This window comes from Notolepis coatsorum (genome assembly GCF_963971535.1).
Source record: "Notolepis coatsorum genome assembly, chromosome: 3".
NCBI lineage: Eukaryota > Metazoa > Chordata > Actinopteri > Aulopiformes > Paralepididae > Notolepis > Notolepis coatsorum.
In genome coordinates, this window is record NC_140167.1 from 157,882,203 (window position 1) to 157,893,112 (window position 10,910).

A 10,910-nucleotide genomic window follows, 5' to 3' on the forward strand; every position below is an offset into this window, starting at 1 on the left:
AATTTGAAGGAATCCTGTGCAACCTTATCTGAATAATAATTAAATACATGACTACTACCAAACTGGCCAGTGGGTTCGGGTAACTTCTTCACAAGTGTTGATGCCACTGTAGTGAAAAAATCATTGAATTTGTGGGCCACCCTTGCACTGTCAAAGCAAATTTCATTATCAATATCCAACCCAATCTTTGAAGAAGCTGAACAATTGTTTCTAATGGGAGCTCCCAGATTTTTTTGAGTTTGCCAAAGTTCTTCAGTTTTTCACTTCTTAGAATTTTGTTTTGTAGTATTCTGTTTTGGCCTTTTTTTCAGGCTGGTTACTCTATTTCGCAGGTGTCGATACTCATCGAATAGAGCGATATCGCCGCATTTTCTAAATGTTGCCAGAATTTTGTCTCTTAGCCAAATTTGTTCTAAGATGTCTGAATCAATCCAGGGTTTGGAACGTTGTTTGACTCGGACAAGCCTGATGGGGCATACTTTGTCTAAAACCGATTGAAATATTTCTTTAAAAATGATCCAAGCTTCCTGAGCTTTGTCGCACTCTGTAACCTGACTCCAGTCTTCAGACTGCAATAGGTGTTGGACATTTTCCAGGTTGTACTTTTTCATTGACCTGATCCTAACCGTGCTGTGTTTGCCTATCTGGCTGTGACAGATCTTTCTTGTGCAGTATGTGACAAAATGGTCACTGATTCCTAAAGGTAGCACCCCAGATTGACATATTTTTTCTTTGTCAGATGACAAGATCAGGTCAATGATAGATCTGCTAGTCTTAGGAATTCTGGTAAAATCATCAATCAATTGTGTAAAATCTGAAACTGAGCAAACATTTATAAAATCCGCAAGTAGACCATTGTTTAAATTACTAGTTGGATGGACATTACAGTTAAAATCACCAGTGACAATAACCTCTTGATCTAGAAAACGGTCTGCATTTGCACAGAATTTGAGCATTTCGGGGGTCGATAGCAACAACCGACCAGAATAGGTTGTGATTTTGGTAACAGTATATCAATCCAGACTGTTTCTAAGTCAACTCTATGTAAATCATGCCTGGGGTTGAATGCAATATCGGCACGTATGTAGAGGCAGACCCACCTCCTTCCCTATTTCGGTCATTCCTAGTCACAACAAATCCAGGTATTTCAATTTCATTGTCCGGTACACTATCATCAAGCCAACTTTCAGTTATTGCAATCACAGATGCCTTTGTTTTCGTTGCTAGTATTTGCACTTCAGGTAGTTTTGGTATCAGTGGATACCAGCATAAAGCATAAAGACTCCACTGCCAGAGCATAAATAAAAATGGTAAATGGTGCATTTATATAGCAGCTTTTATCCAAAGCGCTTTACAATTTGTTCCTCACATTTTACCCATTCACTCACACATTCACACACCGACGGCGGAGGCAACCATGCAAAGTGCCAACCTGCTCAACTCGGGAGCAGTTAGGGGTTAAGTGTCTTGCTCAAGGACATTTCGACACACTGCCCGGGAGGAGCGGGAATCGAGCCAAAGACTCCACTGAGAGGAGCATAAAGAGCCCAGAGCCGAGGCGTTGTGTGGAGGTTTTTGTGCCTCTGATTAAGTCTCACCTCTGTTGATGACGGGAACAGTTTCTGTCTCAGAATATCTGAGCGGAATCTCCCGGAGCCTCTGTGTCTTCAACCCTCCTGCGGTTTTCCTCCCCTGTAATTTGATTATCTTAACCTTGTGCCTTTTGTAGTGACTAACCAAGGTCAAGGTACGGCCTGAATTACTAAGTAGTTGAAGAGGCTGGATGTGCAGAGGACCTGTCGTGTGCCAAGAGTCCAAGAGAGCAATTACCTTCCCAATCCCAAATTAAATATATATATATATATAATATATAATAGGGCTGCACGATTCTTGCTAAAATGTGAATCACGATTTTTCTCTCTAAGAATTGAGATCATGATTCTCTCACACAAATTCTTTTTTTAGAGTAAAAAAATTTAAATGTAAATCGTCATAATTTAGAAGTGAGATCGCATAGGTCTATGAATAGAGATTGTGATATTTTTTTTGATTAATTGTGCAGCCCTAATATATAATACAAATTACATTACCGGTATATAATATTCTAATATTTATATATTTCATCTGCCTTGTGTATTGATCATTAATCAGTCCTGTAATTGTAGACCTATGTATACAACTTAGATTAGATTCAATATACATCATACACAGCACAATGAAAATAAGTTTGGCATCCAACCAGAGTGAACACAGTAAGTGCAATAGTAATATACAATGTACATGTGATTAAACTGGGTCCAGCACTATTTTTGTGATTTTATGTCTGCACTTTATGTGCACTATTTTATGCCTGTCTTTTTTCTGTTGTGAAGCACTTTGAGCTGCAGTTTCTGTATGAAAGGTGCTATACAAATAAAGTGTATTATTATTATTATTATTATTATTATTATTATTATTATTATTATTATTATTATTATTATTATTATTATTATACAATATATAACTGGCACCTTAATAAGAAATGGTCGACCATTCAAAATCAGATGTTAGATGACATTTTATCATATATATTAATAATTTATGAATGAATGTGTGTATGTGAATCATTTATCATTTACCGTACTTTTCGCACTATAAGCCGCACCTGAATATAAGCTGCAGCAGCTAAATTGAATGATGTGTACATATATAAGCCGCACTGGACTATAAGCCGCAGGTGTTTTAATGTTTAATTACCATATGTAATTAGCATTGGGACACAATACTGTCGGACAAATAACAAGAATTAACTCATTTACAAGTTGTATTAAGTTTAGCAAATAAGGGAACAGATCAATAACATTTCAATGCAGTCAAAAAAGCAATATTTCGATTTTTACATTTTCGGGTTTGGTCACGTCGAGTTACATATAAGCCGCACCGTTATATAAGCCGCAGGGTCAAACAATGGGGAAAAAAGCTGTGGCTTATAGTCCGAAAAGTACGGTAGTAAATATTGGCTGACGGTATTGTTTTTAATGGAGGATTGTTTTTTAACAGTTGTTTTCATATTTTGAGTAGGAACTCAGCATCTACACAGTTGGTAATTCATTAACTGTTATGTAATTGAATCACAGACAAGGCAACTGACTCGGCTGTACTTCTTCTTCCTCATCATATAAGACTAACATGCTCATAATTGTATTTTTTGGAATCAGAAAATCAATTAAGCCTTTATTTAGGCGGCTGCCTCTCTAATAAGTACTAATTCATCGAGGCAGTTTTGTTTGCAGTATTGTTTGTTTATTCATAGAAAAATGCGACAAATCTTTGAGGTTCTGTTGAGTCTTGGGTCAGAAGTTTGTTTAATGCTAAAATATTGTAAAATATTGAATCTCCATAACATTAGCCTCCTGTGCCTTTTGTCGTGACAAGACCATGTCATTCACCATAGAAATCAGAATCAGAAAGGTCTTTATTGCCAAGTATACTTTTCACATACACAAGGAATTTGCTTTGGACGTTACTGGTGCGACATTAGCGAACAGACATTAACACATCCCACGCCGGAAACGGCTTACGACGTGTTTCAAGTTCATGCGAATTCTGCCAATCCATGGCGTACAACGTTATTGAGATAATATAAAAAATGTTCGCCATGTTATTCATAATTCCCTCACGGAGCCTCGTCTGATGCAGTGGGAGCATGCACAACTCTGCAACGCTTCAATACTGCCGCCTGGTGGATGATCGGCGAGTTGCCAAACCGGAAATGGACGAGTCGATCTCAGTGCATCTGGGAAATGCGTCCGGCACTCGCATATTGTTGCGGGACTGTATACACACGTCCGTGTGTAGCGATCGCTGCCATTACGCAATAATCGATACGATTTGGCCGTTCATTATGATTATACAAACCGGAAATGGATTTAGGAGATTGCCATCAAATAAGTGGGATCTTTTTCCTCCAGTCTCATCGTCGAACGGTAAGAGGACGCTGACTTCATTTTCAACGTGTTTGTTTATTATTATCCATGCAAACTGCTCTGATCAATATATCACCCATACTACATAAAGCATTTACTGACGATCACGGAATTATAAACGACCCCCCCCCCCGTTCATCTGCGCATGATCAGTCATAATGTTTAGGATCATGTACAGTTGACATTTTTATTATAGCGTGTATTGCCAACAAACGGCATTTGATAATCTATATATGCGTTTATGCCTATATCTCACGTTCTAGGAATTACTGCAGAAAACGATAAAAACATATTTATATTCTAGACGGTATTTTCGTATGAATCTATGAATGAAAAAGTAAAACGTTCCTACATCCTGAACGATAGATAATCGATGTTGAATGGGCCATAGTAATGTCAATTTAGCAATACAATTAAAAAAGTTATAGCCCTGCAAAGAAGGTGAACATCTCCATAGGCTTACAGTGCTGGCAGAGAGTGGTATAAGATGCTCAAATTGCGTGGCAGGGAATGTGTTAACAGACAGATAATACAATAAAGTGGTGGAGTAAAATAAAATGAAATATGAGCTTAAGTTAAGCACAATATAATCATATATTTATGAAATAAAGTATAGGGCTGTACGACGGTATATAAGAGGTTGAATCAAATTATATGGGATATAAACTAAATTAAATATAGCACAATATATATAGTACAATTATAAGTAAAAATGTAATAGGAATAGGCCAGGGCTGTGCAACTGGGCAGATGTGGTCAATTATACAATTATATACAATTATACAATTATATACACTTGAATGTAAGTCTTGAAGTTAATTTGCAGCAGGACAGTGGGTCTCATTCTCCAAAATGTTCCAAAGAGTTCTCTTGGAAGACTTATCTTGGAACCGACTGAGACAGAATCAATGACAAGTTCACTCTGAGTCCCTAACGTGCTGGTAATATGTCTTAAGTGGCTCAAACGGTCGCACCTGTGACATCTGCTTGGGGAATGACACCATGTCTTAAACTCGAATGCGCGTTCCCGTCTAGGTCATTTCCATACAAAACAACGCCTCCAGAGCTCCTTATAAGGCAACTAGTGACGCAGCCGCATGAAAATGGATGCGGAAGTGCCTTGCGAGTCTTGCAACCCATCAAAATTAGATTAGATTAATGTATTGGCATCATATATAGTACAGCTCGTGGTACACCTGCCGCAGCATGCGCGCACACACACACATGCGCGCGCAGTACTGTATATGAATGAATGAATGAAAACTTTATTTAACAGATTGCAGAATGGGTACATTACAGTACGGCTCAATACACACAATTGTTAAGGGGATGCAGACCAGAGAAATACATTTGTCTTGTTTACATAATATATATATTATATATATATAGTATCTACTAAATCCTAATGAAACAAGTAACTAGAATATATTAAGCCTATATTTATTAGACACGTAGGCCATACATACTGGCGCACACAAGACTTGTTATGGAATATTAATACAGTCTATTTCCACCAATTAGCTTTAGTTCTTATTTATTTATTTATCCACTGTCATTTCAGTGTTGGTGTATAGGCTATATAGTGTATTTCAATATAAGTTTAATTGATTAATGATATATTCGAAGGAATGCAGGTTTATATCAAACAAAGGTCTGTCCCATTGTATACCATTAAAAATATGTAACAAATAAGAAATACAAATTCCACAGAAGGCATTAAATAATTATTATTTTCAATCATTTCACAATAATTGCAAAACTGTGAATATCTAATTAAAGTAATTATACATTTGTCCAAAATAGCTGGTTCAGATATGGTTAATCCAGCTGCCCTGTGATCAGATGAATCCATATTATTTATTTTTCCGACATCAAATGCGTAATTTCTTATCGTACAAATATTGTCATATTTATTTTAATTATGATTAAGTAATTAATTCCAAGGAGGCCTGTAGCGTTGACATGACATGAATCACTATGAGAACACAGTCTGTCAAGTTAATAAAATGTTCATTATTAGTCAATCAATCATAAGTGTGCTCCTCAGCACTCTTAAATCTGCTCTCAGCCATGCTCAAATCTGATCTCAGGAAAATTTGGGGAATCGCGCTACCAGCCCTAATATGTCTTAAATGGGCAGAAATCTGCCTAAGAGGATTTTTTTTGTCGTAAATCCGTTCGGGAATGAGACCCAGTGAGTCTACGCAGCAGAGACTGGTCAGTGAGACAGTATATGCAGCAGAGCATGGTCAGTGAGACAGTCTACGCAGCAGAGCCTGGTCAGTGAGGCAGTCTACGCAGCAGAGCCTGGTCAGTGAGACAGTCTACGCAGCAGAGCCTGGTCAGTGAGACAGTCTACGCAGCAGAGCCTGGTCAGTGAGACAGTCTACGCAGCAGAGCCTGGTCAGTGAGACAGTCTACGCAGCAGAGCCTGGTCAGTGAGACAGTCTACGCAGCAGAGCCTGGTCAGTGAGACAGTCTACGCAGCAGAGCCTGGTCAGTGAGACAGTCTACGTAGCAGAGCCTGGTCAGTGAGACAGTCTACGCAGCAGAGCCTGGTCAGTGAGACAGTCTACGCAGCAGAGCCTGGTCAGTGAGGCAGTCTACGCAGCAGAGCCTGGTCAGTGAGACAGTCTACGCAGCAGAGCCTGGTCAGTGAGGCAGTCTACGCAGCAGAGCCTGGTCAGTGAGGCAGTCTACGCAGCAGAGCCTGGTCAGTGAGACAGTCTACGCAGCAGAGCCTGGTCAGTGAGGCAGTCTACGCAGCAGGCCTGGTCAGTGAGACAGTCTACGCAGCAGAGCCTGGTCAGTGAGACAGTCTACGCAGCAGAGCCTGGTCAGTGAGGCAGTCTACGCAGCAGAGCCTGGTCAGTGAGGCAGTCTACACAGCAGGGCCTGGTCAGTGAGACAGTCTACGCAGCAGAGCCTGGTCAGTGAGACAGTCTACGCAGCAGAGCCTGGTCAGTGAGGCAGTCTACGCAGCAGAGCCTGGTCAGTGAGGCAGTCTACACAGCAGGGCCTGGTCAGTGAGGCAGTCTACACAGCAGGGCCTGGTCAGTGAGGCAGTCTACACAGCAGGGCCTGGTCAGTGAGGCAGTCTACACAGCAGGGCCTGGTCAGTGAGACAGTCTACACAGCAGGGCCTGGTCAGTGAGACAGTCTACACAGCAGAGCCTGGTCAGTGAGGCAGTCTACGCAGCAGGCCTGGTCAGTGAAACAGTCTACGCAGCAGAGCCTGGTCAGTGAGGCAGTCTACACAGCAGGGCCTTGTCAGTGAGGCAGTCTACACAGCAGGGCCTGGTCAGTGAGACAGTCTACACAGCAGGGCCTGGTCAGTGAGACAGTCTACACAGCAGAGCCTGGTCAGTGAGGCAGTCTACGCAGCAGGCCTGGTCAGTGAAACAGTCTACGCAGCAGAGCCTGGTCAGTGAGACAGTCTACGCAGCAGAGCCTGGTCAGTGAGGCAGTCTACGCAGCAGAGCCCTGTCAGTGAGACAGTCTACACAGCAGGGCCTGGTCAGTGAGACAGTCTACGCAGCAGAGCCTGGTCAGTGAGACAGTCTACGCAGCAGAGCCTGGTCAGTGAGGCAGTCTACGCAGCAGAGCCTGGTCAGAGAGGCAGTCTACGCAGCAGAGCCTGGTCAGTGAGACAGTCTACACAGCAGGGCCTGGTCAGTGAGACAGTCTACACAGCAGGGCCTGATCTCTCCCGTGTTTGCTTCTGTGTTTTGACAGGGATGACCTGCCAGGCGAGGACGTCCTACACGGAGGACGAGGTCCTGTGGGGACACCGCTTCTTTCCCGTCATCTCCCTGGAGGAGGGCTTCTTCAAGGTGGACTACTCCCAGTTCCACGCCACGTTCGAGGTGCCCACGCCGCCGTACAGCGTGAAGGAGGCGGAGGAGGCGCTGCTGCTGTCCTCGCCGCTCCTGGCTCCGTCCCTGTGCCACCACAGCGGGGACAAGAACAACAGCTCCTCGGACTGTCTGGAGACACTGGAGGACATCGAGGGCACCGGCGTCGGCACCGGCGCCTCCAAGCTGCCCGCCAAGCTGCAGAAGATGCAGGGGGGCGGCGGGGGCCGCGACGGCCTGCCGCGGAAGCTGCTGAGGATGAGCTCCACCACCTCGGAGATGGCCTACAGCGTGATGGGGGACCTGCCCATGAAGCTGCAGCGGATCAGCTCCGTGCCCGGCGTGTCCGACGACAAGCTCGGCGTCGGCGGCAGGCCCAAGATGGGCTCCTCCTCGGAGGCCATGATGAGCCAGTCGGTGGCGGATTTACCCCCCAAGCTCCAGCGCATGGCGGCGGGGGGCAGGATGGACGGGCACCTGCCCCCCAAGCTCCGGAAGATGAACTCGGATCGCTTCACGTAGAACTGGGTCGACGCGAACTTCGTTATCGCTGTTACCCTTCTTTCCCTTGTATTATTCCTAATTTATTAAAGGACAAGATTCTTATATCGGAGGGAATGTAGTATATAAATACGTGCACATATACCTTATATAAAGTAGGGTGGTGGAATACAGCACATTTTCTGTTCCTGGATGTAAGTATACATGCTACGATGGGAGACCTCTTGATTTTTCTTCAGGATGACGTACGAACAGCACAATCTGGCATGTATGAAACATTTAGCGCATGTAGAGCAGAATCTCACTAATTTCTGGCATGACATTTATCGATATATTTGTTTTTACAAAGATTTGGGTAGTGAACTTTACGGACGAGTTGAACAGTTGCACAAAGCCATACGGTTTTACCACGTGGGAAAGACCTATACATCACATGGTTCTAATCTGTAGAGGAGACACATACGTTTGTTTTTTAGTTGTTTGCTTTGGTTGTTTGTGTAAATTTGTGGCAATGTTAAGTTGGACTGCATGCTACTCTTATTGACTTAGCTAAAGTTTAGACAAAAGGTAAGAGACAAACATGTTTAGCCTTAAAGGAACACGCCAACATTTTGGGAAATTAGCTTATCGTCTTCCCCAGAGGAGACAAGAAGATAGATACCAGTTTCCTCTCTGTGCGTTCAGTAGAAAGCTATCTGGCTGCATGTTAGCCTAGCTTAGCACAATGAATGGAAGTGGACATGGCCGGTTAGCCTTCGGGAGAGGTGTTAGTTGGACAATGCCTAGGCTAACTGGTCATGTCCCCTTCCATTCATTGTGCTAAGCTAGGCTAACGTGCAGCCAGATATCTTTCTACTGAACGCACAGTAATAATAATAATAATCTTCATTTATATAGCACCTTTCATACACGGAGTGCAACTCAAAGTGCTTAACAGAGACACGTCTTCTTTAAACAAGTCAAGAAGAAACAACACAATAAGTCAAGAAAAAACAAGAATACAATAAACTCAAAATAAATAAATGAATGCATGCATGCATGCAACACTCCCAGACATACCCCATGCGAAGGTACCCCAGCACTCCGGTCATCACTCCGGTCATCACTCCGGGACAGCCACTCACAGGGAGACGGGACAGGCGTTAGACTGCACGCGTGATTGTGATGGTGATGGGCGAACATAGCAATAGATACATGTGGTAGGCATATATGAAGTAAGCATATTTTGTGAATAAAATAGAACAGTCAGTAGTCTCTCTGGAGAAGACGGTAAGTTAATTTCACAAAATGTTGACATGTTCCTTTAACTATATTACCTTATTTCATTCACACGTTTATTCACAACTGTATTTTTGGTATTTTCATGTATAGGATATTTTACCAGGATATTTATGTGCAATTTTATGAATTTATTAGCCGAATCAAACATAATATGTTGCTGGATGATGTGTTTTAGATTAGAAAATGCGCAATCCACAATCATATGACATTATTGGAACTGGGCACAATGCTAAGCAACCTTCACTAACCTATTAAAGTAACACTTAAGTTGGAAGGGGTCGATACCCGGGCCTTATAAGCACACCATGGTCATTTTGTAATAGCCTGTGTTATTACTAGTAAGCATTTATGGGCATTCTTGTCATAAATGTACTGCTAGGTACTTTGCAATCACTCTGTTACATGAAATAAATCAAGTTAATATACAATAGGCCTACTATGCTCACATTCTGTATGCCACAGACAGGATTGTTGTCACTAAAACATCTCAACACGTCAACTGGAAGTTTCAACTTAAGTGTTACTGTTTACTTACACGGTAGATTTAGAGGTGGGCCTATTCACATTTAAAAAGGAAGGAGTTTCACCACCGTTGTCTTAAGAGACCATATTCTCCCGCTGTAACGAAAGCAATAATATTATACTGATTATAATCTTTCTATAGCCACAGGGTCCTAACACAGGCCAGTACTCACACTGTTTACTGAATCCATGCCATGAAATCTGGTTCCACTTAACCCTTTCACTGCCACACTACAGACGGTTAACCCTTTCACTACCACACAGTTAACCATCTGTAGTGTGGTAGTGAAAGGGTTAACCCTTTGGTAGTGTGGTAGTGAAAGGTTTAAGGCATCGAAGACATTGTATGATACTCTCTTCAGGAATAAAGATCTAAGAGAAAATATTGAACATCTTGCTACTTTTGACTGACTGTAATGCCTGACTGCCCCTCCGACACTAACGGTGAACGTGGAATGAATAAGCCTAATATATACAGGATGTGGTTCAAATAATGGAAACGCAAGCAGGGATATGGTGCCCCTGCTGTGAGCCGCTCTGCTGCTTCTATTACTAAAGTGGTTCGTTTCCTGGTTCAGATCCAGTGGTTGCCTGGAGGGTCATGGGAATCCAGCAGTAATGGTATGAATAGAAAGAAGTGTGGATTTATGAAAAGGTATTGAGTTATAATCATAACATAATAACTCCCACGTTATAATAATAACAACATATAACTCCTGAGTTATAATAAAATAATAACTCATGAGTTATAATCATATTACAATATATAACTCCTGAGTTATAATAA

General features: G+C 42.2%; 1 protein-coding gene across 1 annotated transcript in view; it reads left to right on the forward strand.

Annotated features, from left to right (window-relative positions):
* Nucleotides 1–8,341, forward strand: part of kcnj3a (potassium inwardly rectifying channel subfamily J member 3a) — a gene marked incomplete at its 3' end in the record, with an annotated part of 239,778 nt that extends 231,437 nt beyond the window's left edge. The window contains exon 4 of the mRNA XM_084311007.1: nt 7,701–8,341. Coding sequence (XP_084167133.1) covers nt 7,701–8,341 — 641 coding nt within the window. The remainder of the gene's footprint in view (nt 1–7,700) is intronic.
* Between the last annotated feature and the right edge of the window lie 2,569 nt (nt 8,342–10,910).